Source organism: Pseudoliparis swirei, chromosome 5 (assembly GCF_029220125.1).
Source record: "Pseudoliparis swirei isolate HS2019 ecotype Mariana Trench chromosome 5, NWPU_hadal_v1, whole genome shotgun sequence".
Taxonomy (NCBI): Eukaryota; Metazoa; Chordata; class Actinopteri; order Perciformes; family Liparidae; genus Pseudoliparis; species Pseudoliparis swirei.
In genome coordinates this window covers 8,800,048-8,824,694 of record NC_079392.1, presented here as the reverse complement: position 1 = coordinate 8,824,694, position 24,647 = coordinate 8,800,048, and the positions used below count along the sequence as shown (strand labels likewise).

Sequence of the window (24,647 nt, the reverse complement as noted above, 5' to 3'; positions counted from 1 at the left end):
ATGAGCCTGACATTGTTTATGCCGCAGAGTCACAACAAGGAGAAGAATAAGCTCTGTGACGTCATTTGGCCTGCGACAAAACACCCTGCATGTAGCTTGTAGCTTGTAGCTGCAGCGAGAAGCGACTTTTCTGGGTTTGCTGGCTACGAGATTGAAACGATAATGCTGAGTTTGCTGACGACTCCGTGAGTAGCAACGTTAGTATCTCAGCAGGAAAAGAGAGCCAGTGAGCGAGAAGGGCCCGGTTAATGTGCTGGTGTATGAATAGTCAGCTAGCTCTCGTTAGCTGAACTTCGTGGTTTGCCAACTTTATTTATGACCCGTGTCCGTGCTCTATCCGTGCTTTGCAGATGACGATGTGACAACCAGTCGTGTCTGGGTGGTGTCGTGGAGCAGTGCACGCCCCTGGAGCAGCAGCAGGTGGAGGAGGAGGCCAATGCGGAGGGTCTGATCTCTGTTGTCGGCGACTGTCGGTGTCCGGGATGGAGACCTGGACCCCCAATCCCAGAGCCAAGCCGTTCATCCCTCGCCAGCAAAGAAGCTTGTACCTCACCTGGAAATACAAACTAACCAACAAGAGGACGATTCGTCGGTTCTGTCAGGTACCGTGAAGTGAAACACGACTGTCTCTGACTCTGGAGCTCTGCTTAAAAGCTGGAGTTGACGTGTGTTTCAGCAGCAGAATCACAGACTAGTCCCATTTCTTCATTGCTATTCTTTCTTTGTAAAACAACTGACACTAGAGCTACCCCCTCTGAGTCTTTAAAACTGTCCTTGTTTAAGTTAGTAGCGTTAGTAGTTCTTCCAACAGTTGTTTTGGATTGATGTAGATAGATAGATAGATACTTTATTAATCCCCAAGGCGAAATTTGTCGTAGCAGTAGCAGCACCAATAAACCAAACACACAAGAATAAAAAATAAAACATAAAATATAAAAAACAGGGATGAAAGATATAGAAGCATACAAAGCAAAATATAAAATAAAATATATATGTATATATACAACATATATGCATACACAATACACAATACTAATGACAAATTAAACTAAATATAAAAACACCAAATATAGACAGTGTGCAAAATGCAAAGTGTGTGTATGTGTGTAGTGCATGTAACCATGTTGGTCTACTCTTTAAATGTTTCAACTGTCCGAAAAAGTTATTCTTAGATATTATGTACAAACAAAACAGCCACAGAGAGGCAGGAGTTTGCAATGTTATAATATATATAAAGTTATAATATCGGGATCCAAATATAACATGTATATGACATCAAGTTATGTGGTAGACAGGTGGGTAAAGTAAAATAGAAACTTCTCAAGAGAGGCTTTTTCTTTTGTGTTAAGTTATGGTAACCTGATTTTAATATCGACACATACAAAATTGTATCTTCCTATACCACGCTTTCCTTTTATATGTTTCTGGTTGTATTTGTTCGTCTCTATTTGGCATCAATAACAAGCAGGAGTTGAAGTGGGAAAAGGTTGTTATCATTCTGCGATGGGAGTGCATCATGAGTAGAGCTGAACATTTAGAGCACTGTGTGCAATTTCAAAAGAGTGCCATTGGAGATTCATACAAACACTCCTTGTTGACCCTACCTCAGTGTGGAACGCGATTGTTAACAGCCTACCTGTATTGAAACCTGCACATCTAACCGAGATAAGAAATCCCTCCCAAGGGATGAAATGAGTTCATATTTCAAAGTGTATATCTCTTCCTCCCGCAGGCTGGCGCTGTGCTGTTTCTGTTGATAACTGTGATCGTCAACATCAAACTCATCTTGGACACGAGAAGAGTAGCTGATGAAGATGCAGCGGCTCAAGCATATGGTAAGAAACATGTCCGGTGTTCATTTTGTTAACATCATTTGTTTCACGTTCGGACTATCACAACCACTGAATGCTGTAGTCTATGACTTTGGCATGTAATTTTGTCCGAGTTTGTGTTGCAATGCATTGTGTCTTTATCTTCATAATTGCCATTTCAAGAATATCTATTGGGGAAAATGCTGTAGTATTACTCAACGTGGGCGAGGTTTCCAGAGCAGAATATGGCCATCAAATCAATCGGTAACTCTCTTAAAATCTTGATGTGACCATTTTGAAATGTAGAAACCTTTTCTGCTCTGTCAGTCACATACGTATTTAATATCAGCTGGTTCTAACTCTCTATGGAAGCTGTGTGATGTGCACACAGAGTGAAACCATGACTATGAATGTCCTCTGCATAATGTCATCAAAACATTGATGCATATAGTTTGTATCTTTGAAAACTTGAGACTCATCTTTTTTTCTAGAAGTTCAGAAAGTTTAAACAATGAATGGTCTCAATATGAGACTGTAACGGTGGACCTGTTGGTGGGTTTTTTAAGCAGGAATGAATCCACCCTTTTCCAACTTGTCAAAGTCTGTTATTGAGACCTGATTACAGCGATGCGTTTTGTTTTGTGAATTTATTTTGACACTGTTGTGGAAAAAATATTGCATCTCAGCATGGCTTCACCAGAGAGAAACTGATATTGGTTGCATGCTCTTGTTTTTTTTTTTTTAAGAGGACACGATACCCAACATGGAGACCCCACGCAGGCCGGCTAAGGGACGCAAGATCCTGGACATTGAGGTGTACTCCAGCCGCTCCAAGGTCTACGTGGCTGTGGACGGCACCACTGTGAGTTAAAATAAACAAACGTTTCTTCCGTACAAAAAGATAAAACTGACAACCCGTCCCGACTGAGCATTCTTTATTTTGCTCATAACCTGCAGGTGTTGGAGGATGATATGCCAGAGCAGGGCAGAGGCATCCATGTGATAGTTCTCAACCAGGCAACTGTAAGCATTTGCTGTTTATTATGTTTCATCTCAACAAGCAACCGTTCCCTCATTTCAGTTTTATGGCTTTTGTTTCTTTTCTCATTACAATTTAAAGCTTCTTTCCCCATTGTGTCCCATGGTTGGTTGTGCAGTGTTGATACTCTTTCTGCCCGACAAACAGCAGGCGCTGAATTACGGAAAATGTTCTTCGTCAATCTAATTTTTTTGAACAATGTCAAATCACCAAGGTCTGAAAATCCATCACTGTCTGTTTGTCTCAGGGTCATGTGATGGCCAAGAGGATATTCGACACCTACTCTCCCCACGAGGACGATGCCATGATCCTCTTACTCAACATGGTGACCCGGGGTCGAGTCCTCATCTTTACCATAAAGGTCAGTCACCGCCACTGTCGGAATTAGAAATCAATAATTCATGTGATGTTCATGTATCACACGGACTTGTGATACATTAAAAGATGAGCGGCGTTCCTCCTGCAGGATGAGGGCACCTTCCACCTGAAGGAGGCTGCGAAGAACCTGTTGAAGAGTCTCGGCAGCCAGGTGTCCCTCAACCTCAGCTGGAGGGACATGTGGACTCTGGTGGTGAAGAAAGGAGGTAGAGGAGCAAACTTCCATTTTACAAATAGGTGTGAATGCTTAGACTGGCTACAATGGGAGTGACCAGAAGTCTGTTTATGGTCTCCAATGTGGTGACGAACGATATTTGAAAATGTAAACACCAACTTGTCTGTTCGGAAGAGTCTTTTGAATCCCTGGCTAATTTAACACCAGGCTAACACCAGGCGTATGTAAACATTTGTTCATGAAGTTTCTAAACACATAGTGGTGTTGAGGAGAAATTGTTATTTGTGGCTCGGATATCAAATGCAACAAGTACAGGCAGAGAAATGAAAGTGGCAATGCTCAATACACACACACATGGTGTGTGTGTGTGTGTGTGTGTGTGTGTGTGTGTGTGTGTGTGTGTGTGTGTGTGTGTGTGTGTGTGTGTGTGTGTGTGTGTGTGTGTGTGTGTGTGTGTGTGTGTGTGTGTGTGTGTGTGTGTGTGTGTGTGTGTGTGTGTGTGTGTGTGTGAGTGTGTGTGTGTGTGTGTGTGTTTTGGTGTGTGTGTGTGTGTGTGTGTTTTGGTGTGGGTGTGTGTGTGTGTGTGTGTGTGTGTGTGTTCACAGTCGTGTGTGTGTGAGTGTGTGTGTGTGTGTCAGCCTGGGCCTTGCCGCGTGCCAGCGGAGGTGCCTGTGTTGTTGATGTGGTGAGATCCTCTGTGTTGCTGGTCCTGGTGATCTCTCTCTGGCCTGCCTGGCTCTGGTTCTGATCCTCCAGTGTACAAGTCAGAGAGTTCAGGTGTGCAGCTCTGTTGCTCTCTTCACCGACTACTGAGCCTGCTGGCTTCCAAACCTCCAGGCGAAGCAGCCTGTTCAGGCTGTGATGCTTCCACTCTCAGAGTAGACGCAGGAAGGGAGCTGAAAGGAACTCCTAAAGGACCTGGCCTTCAACTTTCCTCCGCAGCCTGAGCTGGTGGAGATTACTGTCTGCCTTGCCTTTCTCACCAGAGTGCATGTGTTTGCTGGACCTGGTCAGGACCGGTGGATGACTCCCTCCCCAGAGTTCCTCTTTCGATCCCTAATCTGTAGGTAGTCCTGTCCTCCTCCACCTGTTGTTCGTCCAGTTTTTGGTCACAATGTCCTCTTTAAGGTTCTCAGTAGTTTTGGTGACATTCATGATCCTTATGCTGGTACACCAGAGTGACACTCAGGCAGAGGCTTCCAGGTAGGCCTGTTGTATGTGGTGGAGAGTACACCACCACCAACAGATCATTGATGGATCATATGCGTTCAGCTTGATGAGCATGTTGTGTGGATGATGGTGTGACAGGGCTGAGGTGCAGGGGGGTTGGGATCCTGAGTTCAGGGTGAGGAGGGAGGAGGTGGAGGTCTGCCCACCCACCCTGACCACCTGTGGCGGTCTGTGGACCAGGATCGGGAAGTCCAGGGGCCAGTCTGTTGGGGGTCATCAAGCTTGCAGCCAGGTCCCAAGCTGGACTATGGAGGGGACTGTGGTGTTGAAAGCTGAACTAGCAGTCTCACATAGCCCCCTCTGGCTGTGCAGATGAGAGAGTGTGGTGTGGAGACAGTGGAGAGAGCATCATCTGTGGATCTGTTTGAGAGACTGTGGTGTCTGGGCTGGGAGGGAGGAAGCAAAGGATGACCACCGAGGATGTAGTCCTTATTTCAATCCTCCATGAGATTCCTCAGGTGAGGGTGAGGGCCACTAGGACCATGCATCTGGGAGAGCACATCATTTGGGAGGGAGGACAATAGTGGAGCACTCTTGACAGGCGGGGACCCCTGGAACAGGGACAAGGAGGGGGATCTCCAGTAGACGCTGGTATAGGGTGGCTGAGCAGGAGCATGAATATCAGTTCACCCTCTGCAGAGCCCTCCTCACACTTCCTGTTTTCTGCCCTCCTCCCTCCCTGTCTCAGCGCACAGTGGTCACCACCACCCCAGTCAGAGAACTCATCACCGGCTCACCTACACGCTGTTTGTTGTGTTGTGTGCACGGTGTTGTTAGCGCTGTTCGCTCCGTGCATAAAGTTTCAAACCGGCGACGTATGCTCAGCCTGCTAGCCGCTCCGGCACGCACAGTCCGGGTGTCCATGTAGCCTGCTGCGTCTCTGCCATAGGTCTGTGAGCCCCGTCTGTAGGCGTCTGGCTCGCGCCATCTCCGCTCTCTGTTCCTCTCTCCTCCTGGCCCTCCTCACCGCCCGGCCCCCTTCAGCCGGTCCTCAGTTATGGTGCCGCCGTGCCGGATACAAGACCGGCCGGCTGCAGCCGGGCAGCAAGGCAGGTCACGCGGATGGCCATGGAACTCACATCTTTTGGTTAACCTTTGGATCAACTTAGAAAGACCCCACGACTACGTGGGTACCGAGTGTACTAAGCACTCCGCTGAACGCTACTACTGGAACTGGGCGCTGACGGACTGGACTGGATTGGATCTGTCCCAGTCACGGCACCTCGCTCCAGCGGTCAGACCACTTGTACCGACCGCGTCGGTCTCCTCGCGCACTTCGCTCGCCGCCTTTGCCGATCCGATGAAGCAGAAAGCAGCAAAAAATGGCGATGGTCTCGGGAGAGAGAGAGGGAGAGAGACTCTTCCGATAGGCTTGAATGGTGGTATAGCAGTGGTCCAGAGTGGTCTTCCTCTGGTAGCACCGTGTGTGAGCACACGAAAGTTTTTTTTGACTTTTTTAGGTTTGCCCCCACCACCCCCCACCACAGCCACCACCACAGCCGCCGATGTGATGCCGACAACACACATCATGTAGGTCCGAGAAAGTGGTGTCGTGGGGTGTGGTGGGTGTGGTATGTGGGCGTGGTTGGTGATGAGCTGAACTCCGGGGAAGAGAATGAGATGGCATGATGAGTAGATCAGATGTTCCAGGTTCGGCGAGCAGGAACGAGAAAGAGTCTTAATGTTCTTGGGGTCTTAATGTTCTTGGGGTCTTACAGTTCGGCCTGTGTTTCAGTAAAGCTTTCATGCCGTATTGTATAATGTCATTTCTCATTACGTTTAATGATGAATCAGTTACCAATAATTTGGGGACAAAAAAAGGCTCAAGACTCATAATTCAGTTATTCGGACTACAATATGAGTGGGTTGTTGTTCATCGTCTCAATGGTGCCAGTAGCAACGCGCCTCTTTTGGCTACAGGAACAGGCGCACGAGTAAACTTTACATTGGTATAATAGCTGGGAGAAAGGCAAGGATTACGTTTATAATAGGTTTAATGAACGAATGAAGCTTGTTTCATGAGGTTATCTGTGTGTTTGGGGTTCCAGGCCAGGTGTATGGAGAAAGGCACTCTAAGTCTCCAGCTCTGTCCACCTGGGGAGACCCGGTGTTGCTGAAGACTGAGGTGCAGCTCACCGCCTCTGAAGGTAAGACACAGTCCATGGACAAGTGTCAAATCTGCCATAACTGCTCATATTGTGATGCACCTTGAAGGGCCACAACTTAAACAAACCAATAGAACCAGTCGGTAAAAAGGCGGAGCGTTCTCTCAATGTCTTCAATCTAAAGCTGCACACGCCTGCTGGCACTTGATGGCGATGTCTAACAAACTGGATGTGGTCCTCCGTCCCGCAGAGGCAGAGTGCCACTGGGCAGCCACTGAGCTCAACAAGAGGAGGAAGCTCTTCTGCAGCAAAGTGGAAGGGTACGGCAGCATCTGCAGCTGCAAAGACCCGGCGCCCATCGAGTTCAACCCTGACCCTGTAAGACACACAGCAGGACGCTTTACGTCTCTGGCAGATGTATGGTTCGTTGAGCCACACGTAACAGAAGAGCGTCAAGAGTAACTCGTGGGATGATTCTGTCACGGTTTACATTTTGAGACTTTCTCGATTTTTAACACAATCACACAAGATGCTGTTTCTGATTTAGGCACGGAATTTTATTGCCTCTTCACTTTCTGACGAGGCTTTAACGCCCAGTCAGACCAGTTTCACCTCACAATAGACAGACCCACTCAAATAAACGTGGACTAAATTTTGAAGTGTACATAATTAGGCTTTAGAGGTGCTTATTTAGTTTTTGTATGGCAGAGTCGGGTTTCCTTTCTTCATGCTAAGCTAAAAATTACAGGCTGCTGGCCGTAGCTTCATATTTACCTTACTGACCTGAGTCATGTCGGTCCTCTCATCTAACTCTGCCAGAGTGCATAAGCATATTTTTTTGAAAGTAAATGACTGAATTGCTGTAAAATTGCAGGATATTGCAAAAAAAGTACATAAGTACTAAGAATGAAGACGTAGAAAATTGCTTTGGTCTATATATCTACTAAATGTTGATCCAGAGATGCTTTAACCAATGCATGTATGTCGTTATCACTGTGAATGACAAAAATATTAAGAATATCATTTTGTAGGAGTACTACAGATAGTGTAAAATGTTATTTTATATTCAGCGATACATCCTGTTATCCCGTGTCATCCTTATCTTCTCACACAGGTTATGTGTTTGAACGTTGCTAGGTTATGTTCTGAACCTTTCCACTTTAGATGGACAGAAATTGTTACTCTACATTTTACTGTCAAAACAAAACCCAGCTGAGGGACTCACGTTATTTTCTGTCTCCAGATTCCCAACAATAACATCTTGAATGTCCCAGTGGCCATCATCGCAGGGAACAGACCCAACTATCTCTACAGGTAAGATCTGAAATAGTTCTTCATAATACCCAAACAATAATTTTGATATAATACTACGGCAAATTCCTAAAATATCAGGAAATAATACAAATATATACAAATAAACATTATCAATATTATCATTTCAAACTGTTTTGTTTAAACATCCTTCCCACCAATGTGCATTGAAAAAACATTTTTGTTTAGAGAATCACTTGTATATGAGTCACAAATGACATTTGTGCTTTCATTAATATTGAAACCGATGTGACCCCATATGTATCTGTCCGACCTTTTCTTTCATTGTAACAAATCACATTGTCTCTATGAAGAATAAATTGCTCTCATTCATCTCCTTTGCCTGAAACAAAATTGACTGCCGTGTGTTGTCTGTTTTCAGGATGCTGAGGTCTCTTCTCTCAGCTCACGGCGTCAACCCGCAGATGATCACTGTCTTCATCGATGGATATTACGAGGTACCAGATTTTTCTTTCCTCGCATCATATCCATCCATGGTGCCGGTCCTACACGCCACAAGTACCAACACTGTGGTAATATGGGTGTAAAACTAGGTTCACTTGTAAATAATATCATTGATACAATATCTGAGTTTAAGAAATGTGCATTATTCATCCTTTAAAAAGAATAATTACTCAGCACTCGAACAGAGTACCAAATTAGTCAGCAGAGTGAATGCATAAGTAATGGATGTAAAAAGCTTACTAACCCTGTTTTCCAAAACGGTTCCTAAAGTGACTCATGGGCAAAATAAACAGGAAGGCATACTTGTCTAGTGGCAGTGGGAAAAGAGCATATTATTTATTTTTAGCTGGGTTTCCCATGTTTAAAAAAACAACTGCATGCATGTAATAATTTAGGGGGGAAAGGGGTTTCTGACACTTTGTCTCAAATGTTTAATGTCCAAACATAAACAACCATACAGGAAAATACGTTGGGAATACACAAGAACAGGAACCGTGTGTTTATTTTCATTATGTGGTATACGTGGCATAATGCACCCTGTGTAGCTTCATAAACAGCTCAACCACTCGTACGTCTTTGTGTGTGTTTTTTGACCCAGGAGCCGATGGATGTCGTAGAGCTGTTTGGACTGAAGGGAGTTCAGCACACGCCCATCAGCATCAAGAATGCCAGAGTGTCCCAGGTGAACAGTCAGCTCCCCATTTAAGAGTTAACTCACGATACATGTTTTCACTGGAAAATAAACCCAGAAGTAGACTGATTACTAATTAATTCAACCGTAACATTACACTTTACATCTCACAGAAATAACAAGCCGTCCAGATGTTTTGCTTTTATAAGTTTTGGCTTCTTGTCTCGGCTCCCTGTCGCAGCACTACAAGGCGAGTCTGACTGCAACCTTCAACCTTCACCCAGTGAGTGCTGCGGTTTCTTTCTGTCAAGACGATCAACAGAAAGTTACTCTTTCATGTTCTTGATGAATGAGCAATGAAATGCGTTTGATTTAAAAGCAACAGCATTTCTTCTTTTTTTATTTTTTTACTTTATTGTATTATTGGTCGGTTTATTCCTTGACTATAACTTTCATTCATCAATTGTGAGTTGCATTGAATACTTTTTTAGACGTCTCACGACATCACTGACACGGCACGTGTTATTCATTTATTTATTTATTTTCATCAGGAGGCCAACTTTGCTATTGTCCTTGAAGAAGACTTGGATATCTCCATCGACTTCTTCAGGTACGTCCTCCAGTGTGCACAAACATTACTAAATATAACGGCAATTATTATATATGGAATTACAGCAGGCTCAATGATTTAAACTTTTATATGAGGAGATGCACAAAATGTTTGTAAAAAATTGGGCGTTTCTCAAATGTGAAGATTAGCTGCTTTATTTTTTTTACTTTTTTTTATAAATGAAATATATTTATTGATAAAGAAAATTATATATCTATTTTCTCATCTATTGTGGAAAACAATCAACATATTAATTGATAAAATCATCATATGCAGGACTTACCTTCATATATAAACCCTTTCCTTGATGCCCTATTTTGTCTTTACTATTACGAGTGACACAAATATAACCTGAAAGGAATGACAACCAGATATACTCCCACATATAGGCAGATGTGTAATTTAAGCATTAGTTAATCTATTTCTGTTGGATTGAGCCCTTTGCTACCGTGTTAAATAACGTGTTCTGGACACAAAGCATCATGAAGCCTCTCGGCTGCCTCTCACCACGTGATGGCAGCAGATCCACAGTGATAAATCAGCTCTGTCAGAAACCCCAGTCTTCCTTTGTTGGACAGGCTCGGCTTTGAACTGTGCGTTTTGCGACTGTAAAAGTTCCAGCCCCCCTTCTGGGCTCACCGAGCCGTTTGAAGCGCCAACTTCAAATGGATCAGAAACACTGAGCTTTTAGTGCCATGTTGTTCTCTGAAACGAGCTTTGGGCTCTCAGTTAGAGAGCGGTGGAAAAACATAAACAAGACCGCCTGTCAACAAAGACAAGCCTGTTAATATTTTATGTTTACTGCTGAAACATTTTCCGGGTGATTGGGAGTCCTTATAGTCCTGAATTATATTTTGCTGCTATCGGAACATAACAATTAAAAATTCTCTTTCATTTGAATTCATTATTGATTCATGATGAAAACATTATTTTCGTCAAAATGTTTTTGATTTCTTCGGGCCAAACTAATGCTTCCCCTCCAAACAAAAAATAAATAAATACTAACCTGCTGCTAACCTGATGTATAGCCTGCACAGATGAAACCTGGCTCATGGTACTACACATGTTCAGAAAGTGCATTTAATGTCCCCTATGATGCTTCATCGTCATGATATCTTAGGCCGCCATTTAGATCTCATCACCCAGCATCAGTGTCGGGCTTCAATAAGAAAATTCCTGCAGAAGGTTCAACGTTCAAGGTGGAAAGACTTGGAGGCTGTTAAAGCCGCACATTAACGCTCGTGGTCTTTGAAGGACATGTTCAGCCACCATCAGGTGTCCACTTATTATTGCCCATCCATGTAGTTTAGGTATGTTTGTAGGATCTTAAGTTTTCGCCTCGCAAACATTTAAAAACAAAACAAAAAATATGTCTCTTAAAATGTCTTTTAACTGGTCAATTTGACTGATTCAATATTCAATGTTTAACCTCCTTTATATTTTTTAACATTTTTATTTATTTTTACCCTTGAGGTCAATATATAAAATTATAAAAAGAAAAAAAATTATTAGAATTATTATTGTAAGTTTTGAGTGACTTTATGTTTGTTTGTTTGTTTGACTCCTCGAAGAACACCGAGATTAAATCGGGTCAAATTGGACCCAAGGAAGAGGAGGAGAGGTTAAATATTGGGTCAAAATGACCCGAACGGCGCGAGGGTTAATAATTAATCGGTCAAAGGGTCAAAATGAACACAACAAGGGTTAATAAAGTATGATATTGTCCTCTCCGAGTTTACTGTTGCTCAACAAGGCAGTTTTCTTTTAATCTATGTTTTTGTTGTTATCGTTACTGATGTCGCTGTCTGTACTAATGTTGCGTTTCTGCATCTCCCTCAGTTTTCTCAGTCAGACCCTCCACCTGTTGGACGAGGACGACAGCCTCTACTGTATTTCCGCCTGGAACGACCAGGTGAGTGCCGACTCATTCCCCGACTCAACCTGTCCCTTCACCCTAAAACCTCCATCTCTTTTCTCTGACTTATCGGTTTAAAGTATTGACGGGTTCATTTTTCTTCGCCCGTCAGCTGTTCGCATGATATTGTTACCCCTCTTCTTTTTATCCCATACCTTCCCTAATACACATGACCACTACATTAAATAAGTATCATGGTGTCTGTGTGTTTAGCTGTAAATTGTTACATAACTGATGTCTGAATGTTTGAACATTTCTGGAGGTTTAAGAGTCATTTGGCGTGACCTCAACAATAGAGCATGTGATGACAGGACCCATCAGTTCTCTTTTAACCCAGGGGTATAACTTACAGTGTGGGGGGGGGACATCTGAATGAGTCTCACAATGAGCCCTCAGAAAGGTTGCATCTGTCATTGACTGCTGTTGTTTTGTTGTTGCACAGGGCTATGAGCACACAGCAGAGGACCCGGCCCTGCTGTACAGAGTGGAGAGTATGCCCGGGCTGGGCTGGGTGCTGAAGAAGAGCATCTACAAGGACGAACTGGAGCCAAAGTGGCCGACGCCCGAGAAGGTGCAGCATTTAAGAATATTAACCAACGCTTTTGGGTGTTTCCGATACCTGTTACCAGTTATGCATATTCTACATCCCAGCGGACCAATTGCATTTTAAATTGCTTCCGATGGATTTCCAAAAACTCCCATTGGTTACAATTGATTTCTTTGAAAATGACTCAACTTTTATCATTTGTTTGTATTTATGTATTAATAATATTTGCAGATAAAGTTTGTATCTCGCAGTTCAAGAGCCGGATACTTTTCTTAATAGTTGGTGAAGACTAAACCAGAGCTAAAAAAATAGTGAATATGTTTATGTGAATTAAAGTTGTGATTTTGGGCTATACAAAATAAACTGAATTGAAGTTTGCATTTAAGTATAAGGAGTTTCAACATACATGTGTGGTCTTTTTTAATGCGTGTGAAAAGTGTGTCGAAGATCTTCTACTGTGTGTGTGTGTGTTTGTCCTGTAGCTGTGGGACTGGGACATGTGGATGCGGATGCCGGAGCAGAGGAAAGGCCGAGAGTGCATCATCCCCGACGTGTCCCGCTCGTACCATTTCGGCATCGTCGGCCTCAACATGAACGGCTATTTTCATGTAAGACCTGAGAGAGCTTTTTAAGGTCTTAATTTGGCTCTGTGTTACAAACTAACACCGGTAACCCTAGGCGACACAATTCAGCATTAACCTCTCCGTCTTTATCGGCCTTGCAGCAGTCAAAAGAACATTGTGTTAGGATGTGTCTTTGTGATGTATAGATATTTTGTCTCATTGAACTGTTTTCTGACTCATAGGAGGTATATTTTAAGAAACACCGGTTCAACACCGTTCCCAATGTGCAGCTGAGGAATGTTGACAGGTGCGTTCGCTCTAATTTCTATTTGACTATTTTCTGTTCTGTTCTGTTTATTGGAAATAATTATGCAACACAGTGACAGTCTTGGTGTTCTTATTCTTCACAGTTTAAAGCAAGCTGCTTATGAGGTGGAGATCCAAAACCTGTTGAAGTGAGTGAGATACTGATTCCAAAGATGATTTTGACATTATATTTCTGTTACACGATGTATGATGTGTGTGTGTGTGATCCCAGGTTAGCGGAAGTACTGGACCACACAAAGAATCCGTGTGAGGATTCGTTCCTGCCAGACTCCGAGGGGAAGACCTACATCATGTATATTCAGATGGAGACGGAGACAGACACATCCACCTGGACGGAGCTCTCCAAGGTAAGTCAGAACGGGAACACCGGCCGGTGGCCATATTGTCACCGTTGAGTGTTTTCACATCAATTTTGTTGTCCTTTTGTTCGTTATTTATATTGAAGTCTCGTTTTTGTCACATTAAAAAAACCCAATCCTTCACAAGTGTGTCTCCGTCCCCTGCTCAGTGCCTCCATGTTTGGGACCTGGATGTCCGGGGATACCACCGAGGCCTGTGGCGGCTCTTCAGAAAAAGGAACCATGTCCTTGTGGTGGCCGTGCCGATCTCCCCATACTCGTGAGTGGAGCTCAGACTGCACTTTGTGCGCTCGCATGGAGGCCGCGTGACGTAAATTGTGTAATCTGCCCACGTTGGTGTGCAGCCCAAAATCTTTACAGACAGACGACACTTAAATAAACGCATCCAGCTACGCACAAACCAAATAGGCTATCGACATAACCGTGTGCTGTTTGCAGTCCACCTTAAAAGTATATCATTAGTATATCAAAGCTATGAAACACAGGAGTAAATAGCTTTTGTGGCCACCAAAGAGAATGAATTTTGATACAAAATACCCCTCAAATAAATGTATTTATTAAATACAAATTACAAAATACTCCAAAGTAGTTGAAATACGTATTTAAAATACAAGAAATAGAAATACTGCCCATCTCTGCATGTAGCTAGTTATCTGCGATGAGGTTCGGCCTGTAGCAGTGAGGCTATCATTAGCACCACAGACTAAGCTGCAGTATTGGCTTTTGTGGCATCTGGTCTCCCAAGGTGCTTTGGTTCCAGGTGAGGGGCCCAGCTAACACCCTGCTTATGCCGTCTGTGTAAAGAAAGCAGCCCTGAAGCTATTCTCTTCTATAAATCGGCGTAAAGAATGCTTTAAAATAGGCGAGTCTCAGTTTCATGTTGTGCCAAGGCTTCTTCGAAGCACCGCCGTAACGGAGCCAAATCGATTAAATTATCTGTATCTGCTCACTCAGACATTTGTGAAAATGAGGGTTGAAAAATGCATCGAAGCGGAGACGGCTTGTGAGATTGACAAATCTGGATCTGAGGTTTCTGGGGAAAACGCATCCCCGCTTTAGGAGTCGGGTAACCGTGGACGCACCATTGTGGAAAATGGGTCTGGGGGTGCTCACGGGTGTCACCAGAAATAACTTACTGGTTGAAAGCTAAAAGTCATGCGTGAATGTATTCCGACCACATGCGCAGGAGAGCACACACAATAGCAACAACCCGATATCAAACGGGATCCTCCTGTCTCCCATTTTCAGCGTGGTCTTATTCTTCTACGACTGTGATGAGATGCATACAAAAACTGCTGCTATACAAAAACGGGGAAACACCTGAAGTCCTAATGTCGTTCTTTTCCGCACAGCACATGCTCATTTTGTGCAAGGCGAATCCCTGTCGACTCAACATAGTCAGCAAAGTTGTCGATTTGAGTCCTACTGTTTGTGTAAACGGTATCTTTTGTTTCCCCTCTTCTTTCGTCTTGTTTACGGTTTGTTTATTTGTTATAAAGCAGCAAAATACATTCAATACAGAAGAAATGTGTCTTTCCATTTTCTTATATCTCACCATCTGCCTCCGTCCTGTCTGTCCATCTCTTTGTCTCTTGACCAGTGTGACGAAACCAGCCAGTGTCACTCCCATTCACTTGGAGCCTCCGCCCAAAGAAGAGGGAGCACCGGTGGAGCAGATGTAGCCCTGATGTTACAGTCTTCAACCAGCCCGGGCCTTAACTCTCCTCCTCCTCCTCCTCCTCCTCTCGTCACCAACAACCATTAGTAATCCAGTCTGCGATCCATAAACACAGAACGCTTTTTTGACTTTTCCTAGATGTGTGCGAAAGGATATCTAAGAAATGGAGTCCTTTGTTAAAAGTTGACTCCTTTCTTATTTCCAAACAAAAGGGTGAATAACACCACAAAATGCACGACTTCATCCGTCCAACAGCTTTCAGAGGAGCGATGATGCTCAACCCAGTTTTGTTTAAGCGTGACTGACCAACTGGACCGGTACATGACTAACAGCTGTCTTTTTCTGTTTCCGTGACAACTGTGGGCCGTAAATGTAATTCAACCTGTGACTTGTAAACGAGAACTGTACACATGACACAAACACACTTGCGCCACAAGTTCGCCAGTTTTCGCTTCGGTTTGATGTGTTTTTAAATTACTGAGTGCTTTGTTTTGTACATATATTTTAACTTATCTCTATTTATTTTACATCTATCAATCGAAAAGAAGTTCAATGGTTTTATGGCTTTTCTTTCTTCTTTTTTAGGTCAAATTTGATTGAGATCAGTGCATTTTTAAGAGCCTAACATTTACAGCTTATGAAATAAAAATGTACATAGATACCTATATATTTTTTGATGAAAAATGTAAAGGGTCAGCATATTTTTCAGCGTTAGACATTGACTTTGAGTTAGAGTTGATGACAGCCCTGTGGGTTTTTACTATTATTGACTGCATGGGTCAGTTGCCTCGGATCAGGTTTCATGAGGGAAACTCAGTCGTGGCTGAAAGAGACAAAAGTCTGAAGATATTTACACATTTAGCAACATACTCTCCAATTATAAACGATGTAATACATTATGCTTACTCGATTGTCCCACACCTTTTTCTAATCAGATATTTTATATCTTTGATCAAATAAGACGGTCCCTGAAACAAATTTTTTAAATAATCTTTTGACTACATACAGATGCTTTTTGACCTTTTTGCAATGTACGTTTTGGCCTCAGCCACCTTCACTCGTGGTTGCTGCTATTGTGTTATGGTCATTATTTAAACTTAAATATCTTTCAAAGTAACAAGCAGTTTTTTGGGTGGTTATCTCAATGTAACATCTCTTTTTATGAGAGAAATGGATTCTGTGGTTCTCACGTTGCATTTTAAAACCGTTTTTACAGTAGATAATTACTTAAACTATTTGTAACTCGATAATTATTAGATACTAAGTCATAGTTGCAATATATTCTGTACAATTTAGATCAAGCAACAAATTAAGTCGTCATTTACCTTTTACTCCGCCGCAGTTTATCAAAAAGGAATTGATGGTCAGGAACGCCAATACATCCAAACACTAAGAGGTTTATTAACACTTAATAAATGGTTCAAAACACTGTAAAGTAGCTAGAAACTAAAATGAAATTTTGAAGCATGTTTATGAAGCAGCCGTACCTGGTGTAAAACATAGTGAACCCTTGAGAGTACCATATGGAGATATATATATATAAAATAAATAAAGTGAGGTCAGATGCTTCATTGAGAATTTACAGCTGTTGACATTTTTTTGCAATATAGGGTTTTAGAGATATTTAGCAATTGCTGATATATAACTTAAAGCTACTGTTTAGGGGATTACAAAAATCAGCATTTATAAGACACCCAACATTTCAACTGAAATTGATTTTAAGTGTGCGCAGAATTTTAATACACCTGCTTCACCTCGGATTCAAAGTGATTTCCATCTGACGCAACACTGTACCGACTACATGAATGAGGATGAATCACGTTTCAATGCATCGATCAGTATTTGCAGAGCAGTTTGATTTTAATGTGATTAATTGCTGTGCTGAGAAACCACATATTTACTATCTGTAGTCGGACGATCCTGTCGGGCATAACCACTTATTCAGCAGTATTACAGCCTGCGTCATGACTGAATTAATGTCCCTTTGTGGCCTGGAAATGTCAGTTTGTTTTAAGAATCTGAAGAAGTAGAATATGCCTATCTTTATAAAGCTGCTTTTTCATTAGGTCTTTTCATTCAACCATATTATTTTGGTAGTATGTGTGCATTTGTGTTTAACTAAATCATCGTCTCCTCAGCAATATGGTTGATTTGTGTGTGTGTGATGCTGTGAGATAATTTTGAAAATAGTGACGTGTGCATGCTGAGGATCCATGGACGTACTGTACATTTCCGGTGCAGTTTGACATGTATGAGATCTTTTATCATGGAGATGAATAAAGATGTTGTTTTTTACTGATGTGTCAGTGTCTTTTTTTTATTTTTAGGTCATATCCAACTTTATGTTGTTTAAATAATTCATAAAGAAGGTTTTATTATAAGTGCATGTTATTCATGGAATAAACTTGGTGTTATTGTTATTCTTGGCTCCGATTTTTGTAGTTGTGTGGCCTCTGCTGCCTGCAGATTTCCCTAGAGAGCTCCAGGCAGAGCAACGGTGAAAGGAAACGCGTGCAGCAAGGCAAATGTATGCAAATCCTCTGGGCTCAGTGGATTGCTGCAGCCAATGTGGTCTACCAAGGACACATGCGGCTTCCTGCCCTTTGAGCTCTGACTTTCGAAACCTGTGATGTAATAAAACTCGACAAATTCGGCTCAGATCAAGGGTTACTATGTCTGATTATTGGAATACGCTTTTGCTTATATTAAACCTTGAATTGTTTAATACCTCATATTTGACTTTTACATTTTCAAAGGTGATTTCCCCCCCGCCCTTACACCACCTTTTTAAAGCAGCATTTATTTTCCCTTTGTGTCAATTCTGTGAAATTCAGCTTGAAACTGAGTTTAGTAATCTATCATGGTCAGCATCATGTCAGCTTTTACTGCTGTCAAATGTATAATAAAACATGTTATATTTCCATCTGAAAATGTATTTTTTTTAAACAATAGTATATTCTCTTCCCCCGTCTTGACAAACTAGGGACTAAATGTCCGGATATCTTGATATATGCTGCTGCATGTATACATGTTTAGTCCGTCTGAAATGTATTCCACAAACGAAATAGAAGTGCGCTACTAAGTCCTCTTTTAAGGACTTTTAAGTCTTGTCAGGTCAAGTGCTATAAGTATGCAAAATCATGGTGAGAGGCGCCGGGCGGCTGTGAGGATACTCGCGAGCCACCGCCTAGGCTCTGCTGTGATGGGAGTTTTCCCCGGGGGATGAGCAGATCGCCTCTACGCGACAACGAGTCGCTGAGAGGAATTCTCCGACTGCGGCTTGTGCTTATCCCAACAGCAGTTCGGGGTACCCGGTCTTCTGCGAGCCTTTGATGTTCTGGAAAGAGCGCGACTAGACAACATGTACAACAACTTCTAAATATTGTTTTTTTGCATTGTGGCTACGAGTTAATGTTTCCTGCTTCTTACCTGTACTTTTGTGATCAACACCTCCGACAATCGTGTGCATATTCCCCTTCTCGGTTCTCCTTTAACTGAGCTTTCCTTAACCTCACTGCACTCCCTGAATAAATGTTAGCTTGTTTTTGTTGATCAGTAGCTTTCAGAGAAAAGCAAATTGAAGAGTCTAAAATAACATGTTAAGAAGTTTAAGCTAAAACCTAAAGTTTTGGAAAAGTGAACCATTACATCACCTGGTGATTGAGACGGAAGACAATTCAATTAAGTCGAGGTTCCTTAAAGCAACATGTGTTTACATTATTATACCTTCAGTAGCTAGCGTAGCATAGATGTCCTAGCGCTAGCTAATGATGCCTAACCCTAACCTAACATTAGGAAAGTCTCTCCTAATGTTAGGTTTACGTAGAAACGTCATGTTTAGAAACTATGCTGCCTAGCTGGGTAGTTCATGTGTTTTTGTGTTCCATCTTAAATCCCATATGTTTCTGAGTAGGCCTACATGTCATTTGCCAGACTGAAAACCCATCTTTGTTTAGCCTACCTTTTTTTTTTTATATCTCCACGCTTCCACTGGTTACCCCATGTTTAACGGCACATATTGTGGGTAATGCCCTTGGGCAAAGTCTGCATCTGATGCTGACTTGGGGAAAGGGTTCATGAAGGGCTCATCATGTCTGCCAGAGAGCCCTCAAACACTCAACGATTTGACAGGGTCAGCCCTAAACCCTCACCCACTTGTTGGGAGTCCGTGAGTGTGCAGGTTAAGATTGGGCCCTTGTGTTTCTTCACCTGCCTGCCTTTCCTGCGGTGAATGTTCCCAGATAAACAATGAACTTTCTAGTTTTTGTTATTTCTGATATAAACTATGTAGCAAACAACAAACGCAAGAACCAAGTTGTGATGAATCTGAATTTTCGATTGAACACATTTATTTTCTGTAAATCAGCCATTATGATTGAAAACAGCTGAGGGTGCACTAGCACCAGCCCGGGTGGCCACCCGGTCTCTGTCTCATCAACATGGACGTGGAGTGTTCGTGAAGTCTACCCTGTGTGTTTGTGAGCCGATGTCACCGTATTTATGAACCATTCTGCTGGAATCTTTTTGCATTACCTCTAATTAAGATGGATTTTCTGACTGAATATATCGTGATAGCTACTGTGTGTGTTACTGGCTGTATGTTATGCACTAACTGACAGTGCCAACAGCAGCGTGTAGCGCCTTTTTCTCCACAAGGCATTTGTTTCATTGTTGGCATGTGCACACACACACACACACACACACACACATATATATATATATATATATATATATATATATATATATATATCCGTCTTCACCAGCCCATAGCTCCAGACCTGGCCATTTGTGCCTGTCAGTTAGAGGTTGCTGGTTCGCAGGCACGTGCACAGACATTTTGGGAGGCAGGTGCTCAAACCAAAAGAAAAGGGCACCATTGGCAAAATGATTTTTCTATTGATCACTGTAACTTGAAGTGAGCAAGTAATTGGTTGTTACGAAACACCTGAAACACATTGTGTCGTGAGAAGACATGAGAGCTGAAGACATGAGAGCTGAAGACATGAGCGCCGCGGAGCATGTCCAGGCGAAATTCTCACAAGAACTCAAATAAATGCCCCGACAGATATCCAAACACATTTGGGGGGAATTGATGACAGAGAGAGTACGTGTTATTCTTAAATACTGATTAATGAAGAAAAAATATGTCTACGTCCCTGGGAAATAAATCTTGAGCCGGAGATGTGCCAGTTGTCGATTTACAATATTCTATTTCTGATGTTCAGTTGTGTCTATTCCCCAAGTCGTGGTATAATAGGTTGCCCGAACTCAAAGAAGAAGAACAACTCATGTTGTCATTTAATTTCTGGATATATTGTTCTTGTGTGATACTGGGTATTGACTCTGTGCAGGTGTGTCTCCATGCAGATGTTCCAGATGTGTGTGTGTGCGTGTGCATGTGCGTCTGGCTCGGCGAAATGAGGTGACCTCTTTGTATGTATTTAATGTCCTGTACTCTAGTGTATACAGTGGGAGGGGTGGGGGAGTGGGTTTGTTATCTGATATTTCAACAAAAAGATGAAAAACAATGGAAATATCAGTTCATGTTTACTGTGTTATGTACCTGTCAATATTTCCAAATAAAAGAATACATTATTTGTTTAAAGAAGAACAACAAATGGACTGAAGAATTTACGAAAAAAGATAATGGAAAGTAATCATTTGACCTCTCTAACAGTTTCAAGAAGTTGAGAGGGGAAACGTATAGCTGTCAAATAAATGAAGTTTAGTTGCAAGCCCGCGTCATCTATTGCTCATCCATCTGCCAAGTACAATCTGGTGCAGTGCATCAAATGGTGACATTTGTTTTAACTGTACATGGTCCCTCTGAAATAATAAGATTATAATATATAATATAATATATTTCATCTAGCATACAGTTTGGCTTTACAGCTCATACAGCTACTGAATAGCAACAGATAACTGAGAAATAATAATACTTATAATAATACTACTAATACAAATAATAATAATAATAACTCGTATGAATCAAATATATATTTAAAAAATATGGGGGAAATAAATAATGCCTCTTTATTGCTCAATCGCACGCACGCACGCACGCACGTACGTACGCACGCACGTCAATGCCATGGAAACCGGACCGAGGCTATTTAAGGCCGCGGACGTTCTGATTCTGCCCTTTGCACTTTGGACTTTGACGCGAGCGGACCTCACCTGTGAACCCTCCTGTGAACCCAGACCTGTGAAGGAAACTCTGAGACTTTTGCACTGCTTGAGTCTTTTTGTTGGAAACAAAACTTGTTGTCTTACAGAACTACACGAGATCCGGACTACGAGAGACCTGAGACCCCGAGGAAGGCCCTCCGACGACCGAGAGCCGAGGACGAGACCCTGCTGACGCGACCGGGCTGTGATTTGGACTAAGGTAAGACCATTTCTACATTTAATTTAGCATTTTTATTATTAACGTATCCCCTTAAATCCATAAAAGTGTTCTCAGTTTAGAAATCAGTGAAACCTTTTGAGTTTTAACGTTTAGAATGTTGACAGTCGATGATTCGTCGTGTAAAATGAGATTTGCGGTGCAGAATGTCTTGAAAATGTCAGGAGATGTGCGGAATGTGTTGACAATAAGTGCAACGCCTCGAAACCCCTTTTATTTTAGGTTTAAGGCATCAAAACGTTGAACTTTAACTTTGAAATTACAGAAAAAAGATGGCGCCTTAACCATTTCTATAGAATTCTCAAATGTACCCTGTAAAATGCATAAACTCAGCACCATGGTAACCATCGGGAACGCGCGGGCCGCCTGACCTGAGCTGCGCGTGACCCTGAGCTGCTCTGTCGTGACCGTTGAAACGGGCCTTATTGTACACACGTCTCCTCCTTTTACTTTATCATATGAAAGTGATGTATTTAACATTAAAATGCACTGTGCTCGTTGTCGCGGTGCTTTGCTTGTTAAGTAATAGTTAACTGATGGGAGTGCACGAGCGCGCGCTGCCTCCAGCATCTCGTCCTCGCGCTCTGAGATGCACCTCGTGAAGTGGAGAATAATGAGTGAGATCTGTAGCCGTATCCCATAAAGTTCGCATGGACCTGTTTTTGGGGCCCTTAACTCAGAGCTATCGGTCCAAACCGTTTGAGCTTGAGCCCTCTGGTTGACCGGAGCTGTGAAGCGAACTCCTCGAGCTGTTGACCGCTAGCTGAAAGTTATCCTTGAATCTCGTTCTAGTTTCTGACTTCCTCTTCCGCGGACCTCCGAGAAGCCGGAGAATGGAGGACCACCCGTACGCGCTGCGCGGAGGTAAGTTTTATATTTATATTTAGCATTTTTGTTATTGGTTCTTACCTTAAAATCATTTAAAACGTTCTCAGTTGAGAAATCAGTGAAACCTTTTGAGTTTATAGTTGAACAGTTCACAATGTCAAGGGGCCTGTTTGAAAAATACAGATGTGGTTCTCCGTGTAAAATGATTATTTGAGGACCGGAATGTCTTAAAAGTCGCTGGATATCTGTGGTATGTGTTAACTATTAGTGTAGTGGATTTAAAACTTATTTTATTTAGAGGCTATCAAATATGACAGATTTTACCTTGACATTTCTGAAAAAAGATATTCTTAATACTGAAATAGAATCATGTGTCAGTGTGACGTCATCACACCAGGTGTGTTGGAGACGCATCTGATTGTGAGAATGAGTTGGTTTGTTTTGACTGTTTGACTGAAACGTCACTTATTCAACAAACATCTGCCCCTTTTACTCAATACTATCCCATGAACTATTTCTTTGACAATTAACCCTCCTGTCGCACAATTAAAGGTTTATATAGGGGGAAAGTGAGAAGATATGAAACATTGTTTAGTCTGGAAGGTGTGGCTCACGAGTCTAAACAGTTGTATATTGACCTGCTAACTGATAGATTAGCAGCTGGAATCTGAATCTATTATTGCTCAATGTAATCCAGAACTATTTTATTGAATGAAGAATCCTGTTTCAATGTTTCCCTGCAGCTGGCGACTTTGGAGCTCCACACCGCCCCCCCCTCCCAGCCCCCCGGCGGCAGCCATCGGAATCGACTACGGAGGTAAGAAATCAGAGCAATGCACAATTAAAGGTTTATATAGGGGGAAAGTGAGAAGATATGAAACATTGTTTAGTCTGGAAGGTGTGGCTCACGAGTCTAAACAGTTGTATATTGACCTGCTAACTGATAGATCAGCAGCTGGAATCTGAATCTATTATTGCTCAATGTAATCCAGAACTATTTTATTGAATCCTTAAATGTTTCCCTCCAGCTGGCGGAGACTACGATGGAGCTCCTGGCCTCCCTACGGCCATCAGGTTAGTCCAGGAAGATAACATGGCGGACATTAGGCTTCATAATGCGCGTGTGTCTTTGTTGCGTGTCTTTGCCCTTTTAACACCAGACGAGCTCCGGCGCCGACTCCGACACCCAGACATCCGACGCCGGTTCCGCCAGCTCCGCGCCATCCGCCGACTCCGCCAGGGACTGGCCCGCAGGTAAGTTATCAGGTTAGTGATACACTTGTCCCTTTAAACTTACACTACACTGTTTAAAGTACTGTTATTGGTTTGTATGGGCACTTTATTTTATATTCTACTGTCAATGTAATGTTACAATTCTTGCACTTTGTTGATTGTTTAATGTTGTCTAATGTTGCACCACCCGCCATGACACATTCCTTGTATGTGAAAATATAGTTTACAATAGATGGATAGACAGACAGACAGATAGATAGATAGACAGATAGATAGATAGACAGATAGACGGATGGATAGAGCGATGAACAGATACCCCAGTCCCCCAGAAACCAGAAGAGTCTCCCAGGAGCAGCAGGAAGAGGAGGAGCCCGACTGCCCGGCAGGACCGATAAAGTTCCAGACAGCCTTCCCTCGCGCCTGGCGGGGAAGGCTGGTTGGCCTGGTTCTACTTTTTTATTTAGGTATCGATTGCTGTGACACAGAAGAGTCTACCGGGATCTCCTTAACGACGAAGAAGATGACGAGGGAGGACCACATGAGAAGGATGAAGGACCACCCAGCCCCCCGACACCGCCCGCCCCGCCCACCCAGGAAGCAGCTGTGAAGAAGACGGACACTTCAGCCTGAACGAGACTTAATAATCCTTTCATTTGTCACATGGAATACTGTACGTTCATGTTAACTGTGTACAGTATTTAGATTATTTCCTGATTTTAATAAATACATGTACAGCAACATCTAAATGTCTTTTTATTCCAAACTACTGGGTCAGCAAACACTGTTATGATGTTCATATTGGGTTATAAATCAACTTTAATGGTTGAGACATATGCACTACAATGTTATAGTTTTTATATTTACTTATTGTGTTGATTCTTAATAATTAATGTCTAATATATTTTACACCAGTGCTCATTTTTCATCTTCATAACGGATAAACGATTATATTTTTGTTTTGTGTTTTGCCAAACGTAGCTTAAATGACCACAAAAATATTTTATCGTACAAAAAATCCTACATGGCAAAACGTGTC

At 42.4% G+C, this 24,647-nt stretch overlaps 1 protein-coding gene and 1 long non-coding RNA gene across 3 annotated transcripts; both read left to right on the top strand.

The window, feature by feature from the left end:
- Nucleotides 1-74: 74 nt before the first annotated feature.
- On the top strand, nt 75-17,439 carry pomgnt1 (protein O-linked mannose N-acetylglucosaminyltransferase 1 (beta 1,2-)). Of its 2 annotated transcripts, none has more exons than XM_056414564.1 (22): nt 75-197; nt 351-602; nt 1,733-1,835; nt 2,558-2,673; nt 2,769-2,834; nt 3,098-3,211; nt 3,317-3,434; nt 6,682-6,780; nt 6,989-7,116; nt 7,982-8,052; nt 8,432-8,507; nt 9,113-9,196; nt 9,387-9,428; nt 9,697-9,755; nt 11,595-11,667; nt 12,113-12,241; nt 12,700-12,825; nt 13,023-13,087; nt 13,191-13,235; nt 13,319-13,454; nt 13,616-13,725; nt 15,067-17,439. In XM_056414564.1, the coding sequence occupies exons 2-22, from the start codon at nt 483-485 to the stop codon at nt 15,146-15,148; spliced, it is 1,962 nt and encodes a 653-aa protein (XP_056270539.1). In that variant the 5' UTR covers nt 75-197; nt 351-482; the 3' UTR covers nt 15,149-17,439. The 2 variants fall into 2 exon arrangements, with proteins under 2 accessions (XP_056270539.1, XP_056270538.1); XM_056414563.1 differs by having other exon boundaries at nt 84-185.
- A 4,005-nt stretch (nt 17,440-21,444) lies between these two features.
- On the top strand, nt 21,445-24,351 carry LOC130193815 (uncharacterized). Its single transcript, XR_008831711.1, has 3 exons — nt 21,445-21,532; nt 22,343-22,414; nt 23,407-24,351. It is a non-coding gene; the product is annotated as an uncharacterized LOC130193815 (long non-coding RNA).
- Nucleotides 24,352-24,647: the final 296 nt, after the last annotated feature.

What these genes read in the sequence shown, in the direction of transcription:
- pomgnt1 (XM_056414564.1), top strand. Translation starts at nt 483, where the DNA reads ATGGAGACCTGGACCCCCAATCCCAGAGCCAAGCCGTTCATCCCTCGC. An exon ending in TAGTTCTCAACCAGGCAACT is followed by an intron (nt 2,835 to 3,097) that starts GTAAGCATTTGC and finishes TGTTTGTCTCAG; the next exon opens with GGTCATGTGATGGCCAAGAG. An exon ending in CAGCTGAGGAATGTTGACAG is followed by an intron (nt 13,088 to 13,190) that starts GTGCGTTCGCTC and finishes TATTCTTCACAG; the next exon opens with TTTAAAGCAAGCTGCTTATG.